The sequence below is a fragment of the Mustela erminea genome, chromosome 12 (assembly GCF_009829155.1).
Source record: "Mustela erminea isolate mMusErm1 chromosome 12, mMusErm1.Pri, whole genome shotgun sequence".
NCBI classification, from domain to species: Eukaryota; Metazoa; Chordata; class Mammalia; order Carnivora; family Mustelidae; genus Mustela; species Mustela erminea.
The window spans coordinates 76,517,876-76,535,740 of NC_045625.1; the positions used below are offsets into that span (position 1 = coordinate 76,517,876).

Sequence of the window (17,865 nt, forward strand, 5' to 3'; positions counted from 1 at the left end):
GGCACCTGGGTGTCTCAGTGCGTTAAAGCCTCTGCCTTCAGCTCAGGTCATGATCCCAGGATCCTGGGATCGAGCCCCACATCAGGCTCTCTGCTTGGTGGGGAGCCTGCTTTGCCCCCTCTCTCTCTCCACCTGCCTCTCTGCCCACTTGTGATCTCTCTGTCGAATAAATACATTTTTTTTAAAGATTTTATTTATTTATTTGACAGAGAGAGATCACAAGTAGGCAGAGAGGCAGGCAGAGAGAGAGAGAGAGGAGGAAGCAGGCTCCCTGCCGAGCAAGGAGCCCAATGCGGGACTCGATCCCAGGACCCTGAGATCATGACCTGAGCCGAAGGCAGTGGCCTAACCCACTGAGCCACCCAGGTGCCCGAATAAATACATTTTTAAAATCTTTAAAAAAAGAGAGAGAGAGAGAGACAGAAAAAGAATAGCATCTCCGTCATTGGGCTATAAGAAGAAATCAGTGAGTTAATAAATATAAACCACTTAAAACAGTATCTGGCATGTTGTAGCTACTCAAATATGTAGTCTTTCTTTTTCGTAACTGCTGGGCCAAGGTGTTGCATTTTTCAGGATTTGCAAGAAGCAATAGCCTTAGGAGGGATGAAGTAGCCACTAATGGTATCTTTTTTCTTTTCTTTTCTCTTTTTAGTTCAAAATTCAGCAGTAAAATTAAATATGTCAATAGCTTATCAGAACTCAGTGAGCTGATCCCAATGGATTGTATCCATATTCCAGAGAGCATCATCAAGTAAGTCTGGATGGTTTCCAAGATTGGTAAGAAATACTGCATGTTTGGAGAGGGAGGTTGGGAAAGAACTTTTTGGAATACTAGGAAAATGACATGATCTTCTATTTAAAATAAATATTAAGTGTGTTCCAATAAATAGAGATTTTTTTTTCTCATAACCTATAGAGAACTGTTCTGTTCTTTGAGATCCTTTCACACAGTCTTCTCTTGGGGTTATTGATTTTTGCTCACTTCACCTTGAATTTTGCTACCATTTTGGGGTTGGCGTGAAGTTAACATTCATCCGTGAACCTGTCACCTGTGTCTCCCACTCTCACAGACACCGCTGGGTCTGAGCATTGCTTGGTTTCTGTATTGCCTTAGAGAAAGGAACGTACCCACGTGACCCTGGGAAAAGGGGAGGGGGGAGGCTACCGTTTTCCTGTTTTGCCCTACATCCTTTTCCTTCACAGTTCCCTTCAGGTGAAAGGTAAGGCAGAGTGGTAGGTGGCGTGGTTAGGGAGAACCCCCTTCTTCAGGACAGGGTACTGTAGCTGCAGCCTCTTGGGAATAAGCATGGAGACTGAAGGTCACTGAATCATGCTGTGAAAATAATAAGTAACAGTGAATACCAACCACTTGGAGCTGAGACTTAAAAATAGGGATACTGACAAATGAACCCTCCTTTTGGTTCATTGTTGCAAAGAACCATTGTTTTCTGTGGATCGTGCTTTTCTTCCACTGTGTCTGATTCACTCGTTTTTTTTTTTTTTATTTGCTTAAAAATAGGAGGAATTTAACCATGAGCTCAAAGAGAACAGATAAGGATACCGCCACCCCAACCCTGGCCCCTTCTTCCTCCATAAGATGGGTAGAAAAATGGGCCTCCCGATTTGCACTTCCAAAAAAGAGTCCCTTGACTAAAAAAAAATTAGATTAAAAAAAAAGGAAAAGAAATTGGAAGGAAAGGACTTGCCTTTAGTGGCAATGCTCTGTCGGACATAGACATGCTTGTTTATATTATGTGTTTAATCTCCACAGTAAACCCCCTTCTACACATCGAGAAAGCTAATAGTAAAGAAACGTTACTTAGGCAAAGTGTAAGTAGGAGCAAGGATGAGATGGAACTAGAACTCACCCTAGGTCGGCCTGGCTCCGGAATTCCCTTCCCCTTTTCTAGTAGTTTCCTCGACCTCCCTTAATGTATCTGTCTGAAGTCAAAGCTCAGAAACAAATGCATTTGGTTTTCCTTGTGCTGATTCGAGGTGAACACAGGATAGTGATTTGGCTCACAACTGCCCGTTGGCTCAGCCGAATCAAGCAGTGTTTCCATCATGGTAACCATGGCTTCGATGCTCGTCAGCTTATGGGCCTCCCATACCCAGTCTACCTCACCGCTCTGTCCTGCTGCCTCAGAAAGGTGCATCCCCATCTCCAGAGCTACTCCTACTCTTTAAAAAAAAAGTAACTGGAGGGGCATCTGGGTGGCTCAGGAGGTTACGTGTCTGGAAAAAGAGAAGGGAATGGGTGTTGGAGACTTAGCATTAGATCTGAATCTTCCTCTTGTCCCTGGAAGTCTCTAAGACTTCAGGCAACCTATTGAAACTCCATGTCTCAGTTGCAGCACCCAGAAAATGGGGAAGTAGGGGGCGATTCATAGAAAGGTCCCAAGGATTGAATGACAATGTACGTAATGCCTTCAGGAAGCCTCCTGGCCTCAGTTGGCAGTCCAGAATGTTATTTATCATACTGATGTTGTTGTAAGGGACGATCATCTGGGACCATTTAAATGAGAATTTAAACATGTCCAGGGCACTTTTCATTCATCGCCACCCATCATTTTTCAAAGGTTCCCATTCAGGAGAAGTTTCTTCAAGAGGAAGGGTTCTGTCTGGAAGAAATTGACAACCATGTGTGTCCTCCCCGAACCTCCATGTTTTCTCCTGTCTTGTGTAATCCGTGTTCTCGGCATGTCCGTTCTGCCACTCCTGTTCCCGGCCACCGTTGTCTCATTTTCATGTTATACCATTTTCAAATTGATATGAGCCATGGCCCCTTCCTGTTACTGAGTAACATTCAGGGGGTTTGGTCTTGGCCAGTCCCAAAACCAGTATTCAGCTAGGCTGGAGCCTGTCATCAAAGGGCTTAAATGAGAGAAAAATGTGCCCAATCTGAATCCGATTTCTCATCACGGATTACAGTCAATTCTTGTTATTTGTGGCAGTGCTGTTCTAGAACCCTGAGTGGCGAATACCGAACCGTTGTTCCTTGGGGAAATCCGAGGCTAGATTTCTGCAAACATTTGGTGAATTTTCATGAGCCAGTTAATGCATAACCTTGCTCTCTCTGTGTTTCTGTCTAAAGACACCGTATCTGATATACATTGTTGACTCACTAACATTGAATTCACGACCAACGGCGCCATAACTCCTGCCTAAACAAAGCCTCTGTAACACACATACATTCTCCATAAGGCTCCTCACAGCCTTCCTGTGCTGGGGAACACAGTCAGAGCCTAAGCACTATACTTAGAGGCTGTTCTAAGTGGCAAAATCACCAAGAAAAAGCACAAACAAGGAAAACATGGCACTAAAGAGAGGGCTGATAGAATGCCTATTGACAGCACGAGAGCCTTGTCTTATTTGACCTCAGCTGGGAATGTGCAAAGCAAGGGACTCAAATATTTTGCCATCAGCGAAAGTCAGCAAGTGACCACAAAGGTGCCACGGTGTGCATTCTGGGGTTACAGATAAACATTTCATAAGTAGGCCAATTCGCAAACACAGTATCTGCAAATAATGAGGATTGGCTGTCTATCATTCCGAATTCTAAATCATCGATTATATCCAATGTAAATAAGTCTACTCCCCAAAGGCAATTTGATTATTCTTGGGGGGCATGGAGGGGAGTTAGGCTTTTGCTCTCGTGTGTTGACTGTTCTTTAAACCATTTTCTCTGACATTTTCTCCCATCTGTGTGCTCATTCTCCTCAACGCATTCATTTTTTGTCTCGTAAGGTACGATGAAGAGAGATCTTATAAGAGAAGTGTGAGGTAAAATCTCCCGAGCTACAGTTCATGCTGGACCCTCTGTGTGTGTGCACCAGTGTCCTCCTCGTGGGTGACCTCAACATGCTACCAGAGCAAGAGGTCATTCTATCCGCCCCTTGTAGTCTACCATTCTGGGTCTTTGTCTTGTGTGTAAAGCTGTTGAGGTCAGCCTGATCTGCAAGCGAAACCCACTAAATCCAATCTGCCCTTGACCTGGCCCAGGCTGCTAAAGCTCTCTCTAACTCTATCCCACAGACTGATGTGGATGTTTTTGGCTTTATCCAGCCCGCATGTTTCTCACCTCTTTGCAACTTTTAGGAAGGACTTTGCAAAGTAAACACACAGAAACACCGAAGGGGAGGACATGGCACCATGTCTAACGGGAGGAGCCCGTCTCGGTGCTCCAAAGGATGCTTTCTAAAAGCACATATGCTCCACTTATGTTTGGCTCCGCTTTGCCGGGTGACTCTCTCACGCTGTGCTTGCTTCTTTTTTGTTTCTTTTCTACACCGATAATTTTTGCTCGTGCAGACTGGATGAAGAACTGAGGGAAGCATCAGAAGCAGCTAAGTAAGACTTGGTTTTCGTTCAGCAGCTGGCGTGATGTTGGCTTGCATTTCAGGAATGATTTGGGAGGACCTGCATGCCTGGTGTTTTATTCCTGCATCCTGAAAATAATGCTGCACTTGAAATCTTCCCTTTGTCCCACGATAGATACAATTTCTGGTATTCCCACCACCATCTATTTTCCCCTGGGATCTTGGTCATCTTAAGGAATGCCTTTGTTACTGTGGTTTCTTTCTTTCTTTCTTTTTTTTTAATGTACATGCAATTTTTGGCACCACAGCCCAGGAACACATTGCCACATAACATAACATCACATGATTGTTAGATATTTTGAGGCCAACAAAAGCTCACTAATTCATACTAATGGAGAGAAATGATGACATGTCGAAATTTGGAATATTTTTCTAGAACCAGTTTCGCCACTCTCCGAGATTTTTTTAAGCACGTTATTTAGTGACTTGGAAGTATTGCTTAACAAAACAATGCTTCTGAGCTACTTGGATGAATAGGAAAAAAATCATTACTCACTATTATTAAAGTATAATTTTCAGAAAGGCAAAATCTTAACTTAAATTCAACTATGAAATGAATACATGCCAGTGATTTTATTCAACTAATTATTGAATGAAGAAACCAGTGAAGTGTTAAAACCAGTTCAAAGAACGTTTAGGAAACTAGATTTCATTGGGTGATTTATCAAGGAATGTTAGGATAAGATTATTGGTTTAGGGGTACTTGGGTGGCTCAGTGGGTTAAAGCCTCTGCCTTCAGCTCAGGTCATGATCCCAAGGCCCTGGGATGGAGCCCCACATCGGGCTCTCTGCTCAGCAGGGAGCCTGCTCTCTCTGCCGCCCCCCCCCCTTCCTCTCTAACTACTTGTGATCTCTGTCTGTCAAATAAATAAATAAAATCTTTAAAAAAAAAAAAATGACTGGTTTAGGTACAAAATGGATCAGTGTCCAGCAGGGAAATAAACTGTAAGGATTGTCTTTTCCTCACTGGACAGAAATTATTTGCATCTCTGTTGGACAAAAATTGTACGAGTTAACCTCTGCCCCCAAATAGCCCATAGACAAAAAATCAACTCAGCATTACTTTGAAAGAAAACCCAGTAATTTCCTCTTCTTATTTCCAAGTTCAAAAACTAATTTTTCTGACCCAATGTGTCAAATGTAGACGAGCACTATTTGGAATGTTTACTATATTAAAGCTTCTCCATTTAAAATGTTGCTTACACTGTTAAATTCTATAGCTATTTCCCGTTTTAAAAGATACTGCAAAAAGAGAAACCCATGCAACGTCCAAACAGCTATAAATTCTGAATAAATAAGATTTTATTTTCTGTATGAATATAAATGCCCATTCCTCCTGAGAACAATTCATTGAGATTTTTTTTTTCCTACAGCACATTTTCAGTGCAGGTAATCTCTAGAATTATTTGTCTGTAGAGCTGGTCTTTCAGGTTAGAATTCGAGGAAAAGGGCAACTTGGCTGACTCAGAAAAGCATGCTATTCTTCATTTCAGGGCTGTGAGTTCAAGCCCTACATTAGGCATAGAGCTCACTTAAAAAAAAAGACTGAAGTTAATTAATTAGTTAATTAAAGGAAAGACTTTTGCCTTAGAAACATTGGCATTAATGTAGTTTCCTATTAAAATATTCCTACCTTTTAGTTTTCTTTCAAGATAACGGACACCGGCTTACACTTAACAATACTCAAAAGTATTTGAATTTCTACTCTAACAGAATCTACTCAGTCTTTGACTCAAACCAGAAGTTGGAAAAGAAAAGAAAAAATTAGGAACAAAGGACCCAGATGTTGCCGAAGCAGGGCCTGTTAGCATCTATCTGCACTCAATTTGCATGGTGTCAGGAGATTCCCCAGAGACAGAAAGAGCAATGAGTTTCTCTTTCAATTTTTTTTTTTTAAGGATGATAACTTATTTATAAAATTAAAGGAGGTGTTTTCGAGACTAAAGATTGAGGATAGGGGCACCTGGGTGGCTCAGTTGGTTAAAGCCTCTGCCTTCGGCTCAGGTCATGATATCAGGGTCCTGGGATCGAGCCCCGCATCGGGCTCTCTGCTCAGCGGGGAGCCTGCTTCCCCCTCTCTCTCTGCCTGCCTCTCTGTGTCCTTGTGACCTCTCTCTGTCAAATAAATAAATAAAAACTTAAAAAAAAAAGATTGAGGAGAGGAAAAACAATAATTTTCCAGCCAAACCCATTATAAACTCATATTGCTATGTTCTTTCCTTATTACCATAAATCTTGCCTCCTTCGATGGACTTTCCCTCCCTCCATGTTTCTGCCCTTGCTGCTGTCATTTTGGGTTTACTGTGTAGCTTTCTCTTCCGTCCTCTCCGAGCTTTCCCTCTCTTCCCTTCCCCACCCCCTCACGCTCCCTCCCCAGGCATCCACTTGGCGTCCGCTGGTCCTGAGATGACTTGATCTCCTCCCCGACAGAAGCACCAAGCATGCCTAGTACATAATAGATGCTCCGTAAATTTCCGTTGCGTAAATTGATGAACGTGCATAAAATTAAGTTCATCACGGCGGAGCAGTGGTTCTCAGACTTGACTGCGCAGCAGAATCACCTGAAGCACTTGCTCTGACACGGTGTCCCCGCGCTCGGCTCAGAGCTCCTGAGTTGGCAGGCCCGAGAGTCTGTAATTCGGACCCATTCCTGGGACACCAAGGCTGCCCGGCTGAGGACCACGCTCCGAGAATCTGCACCTCTTGGGAGGCTTGGCTCTTGCTAGGGGTTCCGTGGGTAAGCTGCCTGACCGAACCCCCCTCTAGCTGATCCTCCTTCTTTTGATGGTGACATTACATGCGTGAGGACTTGAAATACATTTGCCCACTTGAAAATGGAAGGGGAAAGAACTTTCCTCTGTTGGCCCCGCAGAGGACTGCAATGCCTGGAAACCTAACCATTTCGGCCTACCAACTACAGCTCCTTAACTACCTTTCGGCCTCTGAAGTGGCTCCCACGCCCTTGGACAGACTCTGTAGGATGATTTGGGGATTCAGAAAACATGATCACTGCGACCTGTGGTTAGGTTCTAGAAACCAGGTAACCCAGGTTCTTTCTATTAAGACACACCCTGACCTTCCATGTGACCTCTACTTCAAAGCTTCAGGCTGGTTCTAACCAAAGGCAAACATCTTCCTTGTCAGGGAACGAAACCTCTCTTTCTGCTGTTTTGCTTTATTTTCAAACGTTCACCTTTTCCCCGTGTACTCACACACCAACTCTTAGCCGACTTTCAGAAGGTGATTTCTTCACGCTGAGTTACGCTTTCCTTAAAACTTGACATCTGTACAGGAAGGAAAATACGTGGGGAGGACTAGTTGTGTATAGAGAGCCATGCTTATTCTGAAACTGGTAAAGAATCCATCAGCCGCCTTTGAGCGACAGTATTAAATGGATTGTAAATTGCTGTTTTCATTGGAAGGAGTACGCAAAGTTAAAAGAGAAAAAAAAAAACGCAGAAAAGCTCGATTCGGAAGAATGCCTTTTCTTGATTCCATTCCAGCTTCGCTAGGATTTCTAGCCTACTCTCAACACTTGCCTCACTGTCCTTGTTCACTCAAGTTACCAAATAACGTCCATAAAAATACCTGACCACCAGGGAGAAGGGGTGGGGGTGGGGAGGGAGGCGGTCTGTCCTTCCAGGGAGATCGCCTTCCAGGATCTCAACTAAATGCCTGATGGGAGTAACTGACCCTCTGATGTTCAGACAGATGTATTATCTAATGAAAGAATCCACATTAGAAAAGGAACTCTTTCATTTAAAAAGAGCGTAGAGGGGCTCCTGGGTGACTCAGTCGATTGAGCATCTGACTCTTGGTTTTGGCTCAGGTCGTGCTCTCAGGGTCCTGATATCAAGCCCCAGGTCTGGCTCCATGGTGAGCATGGATCTGCTTGAAGTTTTCTCCTCCTCCCCCAGCTTCCCCTTCTGCTCCTTCCCCTACTCTCATGCTCTCGCTTTCTCTCTTTCCCTCTCTCTGTTTCTCAAATAAATAAGTAAAATGTTTTTAAAAAAGAAAAAGATCACAAAATCTCTTTAAATAGTTTGTTTGCCAATCCAATATGACCAGAGGGGTCAAAGTAAAAGTTGAAATGTACTAATCAGAAAGTAATATAAAACACATGGTGAAATTTGCTTACAGAGGAATCCCACCAATACGGAAGATCAGGAGCAACTAATATTACACCAAAAGCACAAACACTTTCATACATCATAAGAAAACTCATTTCATTATTTCATATAGTTACATTTTTGTTTTTGGACACATCCAGTTTAGGTTAATCTTAGGATTCACTCCTATTACCTAAACACAGCTCGGCAGTATAGTAGTAAGTGTCCTATTATTTCTCTGTAACAGGGAAGGCTGACACTGGCATTTTTTCTTCTAGTGTCTAGGAAAATCCTCATTCTTGGGCAAAGTGAAAATTAACTTTTCGAGTGCAAATAAAATTAGGCTGCTTGAGAGGGACTGTCCTTTGTGTATAAAGTATGTTATTTGGGTTCCAAATAAAAATTTGCAATAGCATGCTCTCTGAATAAGACAGATTGAAAAGTCTGGAAAAAGTAACAAGACCAAAAGAGACCACTGGAGTAGTTTGGAATTTCAATCTTCCTTTTATGCTTCTAAATCATGGGCCGTTAACTACGTTTCAAAACCAATGGTAAAAGAATCAGGTGCAGCTTTGTTCCACATTAGCAATGAGACAACATCAAACAGTTTAATATGCCGGTGTCTATTGCTTTCAAAGTGGTAACAGTGCAGAAAATGTTTACCTGCTCCCTATTTTGTTTTTCTCCTTGCACTCAGAACTAGCTGCCTTTACAATGATCCAGAAATGTCTTCCATGGAGAAGGAGTAAGAATTCACCATCCATAACATCTGTGTGGGGACTGGTAGCCTTGTATGGCTGGGCTCTGAAAGAAAACAAAAATACACCAAGGATTGGGTAAACTCTGTTCAGATGTTCGGCTCTCAGGTTCTCTACTTCTCACATCAGAACCTTATAAGAGAAGTGTGCCAGCTTCACACCGTCTCTTTCATGATCACTATTACATTCCTCAAAGACAGCTTAAATCTAGATGGCATTCCATTTTCTAATCCAAAAATGAGCAGAAAAGGAATATTAGAGCCAGATGTGAGAGCATTTGGGCAGGAGGAATGCAACTCAGCTTTCCGAATTACATCATCTATTTTAATTAGTGAAAGTTGGCCCTTCCTTTTGAACTTCCTATTGTGGTGGAGGGGGAGAAGAGGTCCTTGTTTTGGAAAATTCCAGGGGACAGTGGAGTCTAGATGGAGCTTTAGGAATGAGCTAGTCCAGGGGGCCTCATCCTGGGAGAAATGGAAATCAAACACGTAGTGAGTGCTGACCCCTAGCCCGGGTCTGTTTGAAAAGCCTCAGGCAGGTCACCTGACTTTTAGCCTCAAGATAAGCCTAGGAGGTTCATATTACAGCTGTGGAAAGAGTGGCCTAGAGAGATGATCGGACCTGTCCCACGTTTTACAGTTGTAAAAATGTCCCAGAGCTGGGAATTGGAGTCTGCAGTTCCAGAGCCAGGGGTTTTGAAATCTGAGAGAGGTGGTCATCCTTCTGGAATGGCTGTGCAGCCTCTGATCTAACTTCGGTTAGACTGGGGAAGGACCAACTCAGTTGCCTAAGGGAACAGACTTGTCAGTTTCAGGGATTGAAGCGTGCTCCTCCCAGGGAAGCTGGCCCTCCGGCCCAGGGCTGCTGATCCGATCTGAGTTGTGGAGAATTGAACGCAGTCCTACCCGGGAATTCAGGAGGGTCAAAGATGGGACTTAAACATGTCCGCTCCTGTGCTGTGTTCTCTTTGGACCTCCTTTCCCTCAAGGTCCGAAGCAAGGATGGAAAATCATAGGGCAGCCCCTCTGCGGGGGGGGGCTGCGACCACCTTACAGGGCAGTTTATGGACCAAAAGCCCAGAGAGAAGGTCCCCACAAAAGAGTAAGGGCCCCCATAAGGGGACCTTTGGAAATCTCACAGCTATTTTTCTGAAGGTTTCACCTGTCCCACCCCTTTGAGATGAAGGCAACAGTTGCTTCAAGCAAACTGCCCCACCCAAGTTCTGCAACGCGAAAACAGTCCCTTTGGCCACCTCATTCGTCCGCAAATTTCCTCTCCTGCCGCAAAACCGCGCCCCCTAGAGCAGAGTCTAAGGCCTGCAGTCCTAGGCCCGCGCAGAGGGCTTGTCGCTCACCGGCCCAGGCTGTGGCATCTGCGGGCTTACCCACTCCGCCTGTCCTGTGTGTTCGGCTCCTTGGTTGTATGTAGGGCTCATGGGGTTGCGGGGAGGGCAAAGCACTGCTTTCCGCTGGGGTTCATGGCAGGGCTGGGCACGGGGGAGGGAGGGGATGCTGCAAAGGGTAATGTTACTTCCCACTGCTTAGAACAGACTCCACCTCGCTTCCGTTGTCTGCAGCCTGGTGTTTCCCAAGCCCTTACTGGGCACCTGATCCCAGCGCAAAGGGGAAGATCCAGGCTGGGGGGCAAGAGTGGCCAAGAAGTTTTTACGCTCACTTCTAGCCCTAGATTTCTGGCTTTCGTTAGTATAAGAATAAGGGGCTTCATTTACCTTCGGCTCCTGCGTGGAAGCATTTTACCCCTTCTGTAGCGAATATACGGAACGGACGACCTGTAAAGGCTGTTTCAAGCCGCTCAGTCAAGCCAAGATTCAAATGAAATGCGGCTCTCTCTTCTCCCTTTAGAGAAAGTTGGCGAAGTTTCGCCTATACCCCATCTGCCTACAGAAAACACAAGAGTCTGTGTTGAGCATTTAACAATATTGTCAGATACGTTGTTGAGGAACCTCGTTTGACACATCTGAGAAGCCAAAACGGCCTGTAGTTTCTATGTCTCCCTGGAAAGTTGCTTACAGAAGTCTCAGTCCCCTGCTCACAAGGGAGGAATATTCCTTTTGTATTGTAATTCTGATTCAAGGTAAATTTTTCCCCCAAAGACTTCTGTTTTCAAAAGTATCTCCAGGGGCTTGTCTCCTCCCCTTTCAAGTTTGGATTTTATTTGTCCGTTTGTGTCCTAAAACTTGTGTATGCTTTTAAGGTATTTTTACATAAATAAAAAGTGTATCCGATCCGGGGGATGTGGTACTGTTTGGAGAAGCTTCAGTTAGGAGGATTGCTGGTACCTTCATTGGTCCCACAGGACAACTGATGTCTCAAAAATTAATCATCATGTGGTTTCCTGTGTTTACTCAAAAATCGTCCATTTTTTTACTATCTCTGGCTTCTTCCATAAACTGCGTAAGTAGGTTTTTGTGTTTCAGTTTTTTGTTTACCAAGAGTTGAAGGGATACATTTCTAGAATCCAAGAAGGTTTACCAGAAAGTCAGCGTGGGGGCGCCTGGCTGACTCACTTAGTGAAGCATGTGACCCTCGATTTTGAGATCGTGAGTTCAAGCCCCACAATAGATGTGGAGATTACGTAAAAATAAAATCTTAAAAAAAAAAAAGTGGAAAACGAGGTATTTCAGAACGGGCATCCTGGTGTAAGTGTTCTGTTTGTTTGTTCTTGGATTTTTATCAGGGCCCCTTTCCAAAATACCCTGAGCTACTACCGCTAGTATTCTGCTGCAACTGAAGTCCCTACTCCTCCTCGCAATTGAAAACACTTGAGACTGAATCCTTAGCAAGGCTTGAGAGCGGGTAGGAGTACTCTCTCTTACAGATACAGACATAGACATTTAGGCAAGATAGGTAACTCGGCCAAGGCCCCACTCTAATAAGTGGGAGCATTGAGGGCATTTCAAAGGAAAGCCATTTTGCACTCCTGTAAACGAAACGGGCAGACAGCCGGGGCTACCAGTGGCTTTATTGCAAAGCTGCACGAAGGAACCCGTCAGCTGCTACAGATCCCACCAGCAAAACACAGGAGACTGTGCCGTGTGCAGACGGAAGGGCCAGGAAGTCAGGTCCCCGCGAAATCCACAGATCTTTCCCATATCACCGCTTTCAAAGGGTGTTTTACTGTGTTCATGGCTGAAATTCTTCTTTGGAGCCTCCTGGCTGGAGCTTGCTTCTCTGGTAGGTGCCAGGAAGTTAGACAGGCTCACTAATAGGCAGCAGAGAGTGGCCCCAGGAGGTCTTCAAGCTATTTTCTAGATAATTGGGAACTCACAAGACTTTCTTAAAAACAACCTTATCTTCGGTTATAAGAATCCATCTCGATCAAGTAGGCTAACCCCTTTGAAATAAATTCTTTGCCTCTAGAAAGCATTGTGGTTTGATTTTTATTTGGTGTTTTTTTTGGGGGGGGTGTTTTTTGTTTTATTTTTTGTTTGTTGTTTCATTGTTGACCCCTTTCGTGCAATGCAGCACTTATCAGATATTTATTTCAGGCAGATGGCGGATTTGCCCCACAAGAGAACTAGGTAGATCCCTTTATTCCCCAAATGCAATTATGTTCCCTAGTCTGCTTCAAAAACGAGCCCTCACACGTGTCTGTGCCTCCCTAGATCATTTCAAGAGGCGTAAAATGCTTCCAGAAACAGCTTTGTTAAAAAAAATAAACAGATTCCACCTTTTAGAGAAAGCCTTGACAACGGGGGTCGTGGGGGGAGGTTGTGACTTACCAGGTTCTTCTGGCATAAAAAACTTGCATGATTTATTTTCAGTAAGTCCTTTGAGGAAAAAAAAAAAAAAAGCAAACACCTGCCACTCCAAATCATCCCTAAATGTTTTGTATTGAGTTTCTCTTTGTTTTCTTCCTTTTTCCCCCTCTAAGTATTGACCTGAAGCTAAAAGGAAAGCCCTAGTTGGCCGTGCTTGGAAGAAGAGGATTCTCTCCTGCTTTACGATTCTGCTGCAGCCCATCCACCCGGAGGACGTGGGGCGAATGCTGCTTCTTCCCACTTTGCACTACCTGGTGCCATTCTAAATTTCTAAGGGGAAAAAACAGTAAGGGAATTTGTTTACTCTTCACGTATTTTATGAAATTGTGTGTATTTTCCTATTTTGCCAGTTATGTGCCTCAAAGATTTCAGTTGAACCTTAGCAAGACAGTAGGACCTTCCGTTCCAATATCCTGTCAACCCTTGGTGCGCTGTATCTCCTCTCTTAGACTGGTCTTGACAGATCAGATACCTTCTGTCCGCTCTTAATCATGAGCAAGTTCGTTTCCGGAGATTAGCTGGATTTCTCCTTGGTGATCATTTTAGGTTTAAAACACCTGGGGCTCGGCACTCCCCAGGCAAGCTGTCCCCCATGGAACTCCGCTTTTAAAACCCTCGGCTCGCTTAACACAGCTGTAACCAGATTCAGGTGTGAAGTCACCATCAGCTGAGTGTACCCCCTTGGGTTTTGCCCCGTGAATCGTCTCTAACGTCTCAAAGGGACCCAGATTTTCTAATTCACGTCAGGTTTATTTTAGTTATCAAATCAGGCGTCGTGTTTTCTGTGAATTGGCCTTCTCAAAAATCATCATTTCTCCTACGAACGTTGAAGACCTCGACGCTGAGAAGCTTGAGGAGGGATGGTGGCGTTTTTTGCTCGTTCTCTGTGTTTCACTCTGTCAGCTTGGTCCAAAATGTTCCGCTGCGCATGCGAGGACTCGAGTGTCCGGTGGTCTGCTCAGAAACTCATTATTTCGGAACCTTCATTTATCTCAAGTTCTCTCTCACGGGCGTTACAAAAAGCAGTCTGCTTTCAGTCACTTTCATCTGATCGGAGGTTTAACATGAAATAGGAGTGTGGCCTCTCATTTGCAAAGTTCCTCTGCGGAGTCTTCACGCGCCCTTTAAAATATCAACATGTTTTCAGACCCGCGGGCCTCTAGCAGAGGGGCTGGCAAAGGCCTGGGTAAATGGAGCACACCACCTGTTTCCACATGGCCTTCTCATTAAGAATGGCTTTCTCATTGGGGTCGAAAAACATTTTTTTAATATTTTATGGACACATGAAAATTACTCAGATTTCCGTATCCATGGAAACACGGCCACACGAATTGGTGCCCAAACTCTCTGGGGCTACTTTTGCCTCTAGCAGCCTCAGAGCCGAGCAGAGACAGCAGACTATGAGGCCCACAAAGCCAGAACTATTTCCTTTCTAAAGAGTTAGACCAGGATTCCCGCATGGGCTGCGGGGGTGGCTACATCCAGGAGAGACGTCCAGGGCACTTGAGTCCTGGGCATCCTGCATTTTCAAATGCCTTGAGGTAGACCTCTTTGTACAGGTGATGGGATGTGGCTGACACCATTCGCTTCATGTCTGCCTCCCACCCACCTTCCTGATGTGTGCGCATACACACAGGTCAGCGCTCCTTCCTCCACAAGCCATACTTAGCCGAGTTCCCCTCTGTGTCCCTTTCAGCCAAGCATCTTGTGGAACTGTGTTCTTTGGGGTATCCTCCCTTCTGACCTCTGTCTTGTCCAATAGAAAAGCCCTCGAACATATGCTCTGTCTGTGCCCAGCTCCACCCTTGGACGCCCACATTATGCCTCTCCTGGAGCTCAGTGTTGACATAAGACCAGTGACCTAACATTTGCAACGTTCACCCCAAGACCGCTGTTGGCCTAGCACGGTTACTGACAATGCTCCCTTTTGCTCAGCTGTGTCCCATTTTGGAGAATGAATTAAGCAACACCCCTAACCACAGAAAGGCATGAAGAAGGCAGGGTTGTGTTTAGTTGGTGCAATCCTGAGGACACAGAGCTCCTCACAGGGGAGTCTTGTTGTAGTCAACCAGACATGGCAGTGGTCTCACCATTCACATTTCGCTTGAGCTTGTCTTAGCATGTTCACGGAGAACCACTCAGGTGGTCTTCTCTTGGAAGCTTCATCTTCCTACATGGAAATCGTGAACTTCTCTTCCAGTCACTGATTTTGTTCGGGTTGTTCCGTGGGCCACACCGCCATTCCAATAGGCATCTGCCATTTTAGTCTCTTAAAAAGATGCATTAAGTGCACGTGCTAGAGAAAAGCCACTCTGTAGATTCTGTCCAAGTAAGTAGAATTCTAGAAGAATCCTGAACAATGAATCCCTAGGCAGATAGGTAGACAGAGGTAAACACTCACATCAGTAGCTAGCTAGCTCTTGCATTTTGAGCATTCTTGCTTTGGTGCTGACTTCTGGGGATGGTTTTGCACTTTTCCTATAGGTTTGTAGGTCAGGGAACCGAGGGCTTTCGGGGCAAATCCCAAGGGGGCAACTGCTGTCTGCGTAAGTCCTTGATTCACAAAGAACGTAAATCTACTCAGAAGCTACCATTGAGGAGAGAAAGAGGGTGTCAGGGCAATTGCCAGTGGTGGGGGAAAATCCTGAAGTTCCTCACTGAAGCCATACAATGTTTTGTGGGGTCACCTCCTGAGACAGGCTCCAACATGTGTGAGAAGTCACTACTCTAAGCTTTCGTGTTACTAAGCTGTCATTTTCAGTATTTGGTTACAGCATCACGTTTATGCCTCCTCTAATCACAATGCCTCCGTAGTCTGCTCCCTTAGACACATTTAGATGTGCACAAACTAATATTTTCTATATTTGAAAGTTTTTCTACCATGTATCAGATTGCTCAGAATAAAGTATCTATTAGAGTCTGTTTTGGTAAATAAATAAATAATTTATCCCTAAATAGAGTGGATTCATAATATAAAGATATGTAACAACACCATATTAAAAAATTATATATATATATATACACATATATATATATAGCCTCTCTGTATGACTCAGAAATAAAAACTGATTCCGCAAGTCACGGGCTTTCTTTTCTCTCTGTCAGCCAGAGTCTTTCTCTAGCTTTGCTTCTGCCGAAGACCATGTGTCTGTCCGTACAGCTTGGCACTTGGTCCTTGAGGACAGTACTAATTTTGGCTTCCGTGGTTCCTTGATTTGTGTCCACTTCTCCTTTCTCTGTCCTTGGCCTTTGGGGGGCATGTATTTATTTTAAAGTCAAAGTACATTAAATGGCATTTAAGTTTTAGTTTTGGGTTCCCCCACCCTGCCAGCCACACACACACACTCTTTGACAGCCTTCAGGCAAAATCAGACTTGGGAATTAGCCCTGTGCCTTAAAAAAAAAAAAAAAATCTAATAAGCAAATGTATTCCTCTGCTTCTCCAAGAGAGTTTGGAGTAATCAAATGAGCAGCTGCTCTACAGGAAGTGAGACTTTGCATGTTCTCTTGATGCAGGAATGAGTCACTATCCCGATGAGTGGATATTGTCCTCTACCCAGTGAAGGTAAGAAGGACGAGAGGAGGTAGAGACATGACTATGGTCTCAAAATGAAGGGCATGTTGCTGGAAGGTTAACTGTTCTATTCGTCTCCCCCTTTTCCCTAACTATGGGAGTGGGAACTGGGGACCGGCTAGGAGTCCAGCACTGGGGGAGAGCATGAGTAGAAATGTGGTGAGTATGCTCGGTAACACTCTACAGCTGGTCGAAAGCAACAAACCCCACATCCATAGAGCCACACTAACAAGGTAGAGTGGAGAAAGGAAGAACAACTCAATACAACTCAAAAAACTCAATAGGGCCTTTATGTAACACCAACGCTACGTATTCTGCAAGATGCATGCCTGTGTCGGGATTTAGCACACTCATTCGAGTACAGACTGGCGCTAGGAGGAGGGATCCAGGATGAAGCTGGGAGCCTCGTTAAAAAACAAAATAAAAAAGAGTATGTTATGCGCTGAAGTGAAGAGCAAATAAAATAAAATCTTCAGCTTTCAGTCCCCGGTCACAGAAAAGCTGTGTCAAGGCATGCCACGTCTCCTAAGGGCTGCTTCTTCCGCAGCTTCTCTTGCAGTTGCACCATCTCCCTGTGTAGGCAGCATCTGTGTGCTTGTCAAGAGCCACCCCGGGTTTCATCGCCCCGTAGGACCACAGAGAGTTTAACTGAGCTGGAACCTTTTGGTTGTACATACCACTCCTCATCCTGCTGTGGGCTTTACAGAGCAAAGAGACTTGTGCGAGGCTAATCTTTCTCTGGAGTTTCACTCACGTTCATCCGAAATAAGTCTCTTGGGCCAGCCAAATTATTTCTTCGCCATATATGATCATTTTAACTTAGATGGCAGACACTCATCACTGCCAACTCCTATCTCTCTGGCCTTACCCCTTGTAAGAGTCTTCCACCCCTGATGCTTGATCATGACCTCCTCGTGAAAGTCTTCCACTTTCGATCGGTGAACTAAATTCCTATTTTTCGCCTATCTTTGTTCTCTCTTGTTGCCAAACAAATTATACTCGATTCTCCTTATTTGGGGTAGTTCTGTCCTATAAAGTCACTGAGAATGCTGAATTAGCGAATGCTGACCCACTGCTCCTCACTTACAGGGTCAGGCTCCTATGAGCCGCTGATCGTGTTGTTTCTGTGAACTGATCAACACAACCTTGTTCAGTGTGTGTTACTGCATCAATACACTTTAATGTATATTGTTGCTTCATAAACATCAAATTCACAGTCAGCAACAGCCTGGATGTAACTCATGCCTGAATGAAGCTTATC

At 44.5% G+C, this 17,865-nt stretch overlaps 1 protein-coding gene across 5 annotated transcripts in view; it reads left to right on the top strand.

Annotated features, from left to right (window-relative positions):
- PRUNE2 (prune homolog 2 with BCH domain) overlaps positions 1–15,952 on the top strand; it is a 255,458-nt gene extending 239,506 nt beyond the window's left edge. For 2 of the 5 annotated variants that reach the window (XM_032307297.1, XM_032307298.1), the window contains 5 exons: positions 656–754; positions 3,751–3,786; positions 4,315–4,353; positions 9,189–9,236; positions 13,144–15,952. In XM_032307297.1, coding sequence (XP_032163188.1) covers positions 656–754; positions 3,751–3,786; positions 4,315–4,353; positions 9,189–9,236; positions 13,144–13,174 — 253 coding nt within the window. In that variant the 3' untranslated portion in view covers positions 13,175–15,952. The remainder of the gene's footprint in view (positions 1–655; positions 755–3,750; positions 3,787–4,314; positions 4,354–9,188; positions 9,237–13,143) is intronic. The other 3 variants (XM_032307299.1, XM_032307300.1, XM_032307301.1) reach the window with 3 other exon arrangements.
- The last annotated feature ends 1,913 nt before the right edge of the window (positions 15,953–17,865 follow it).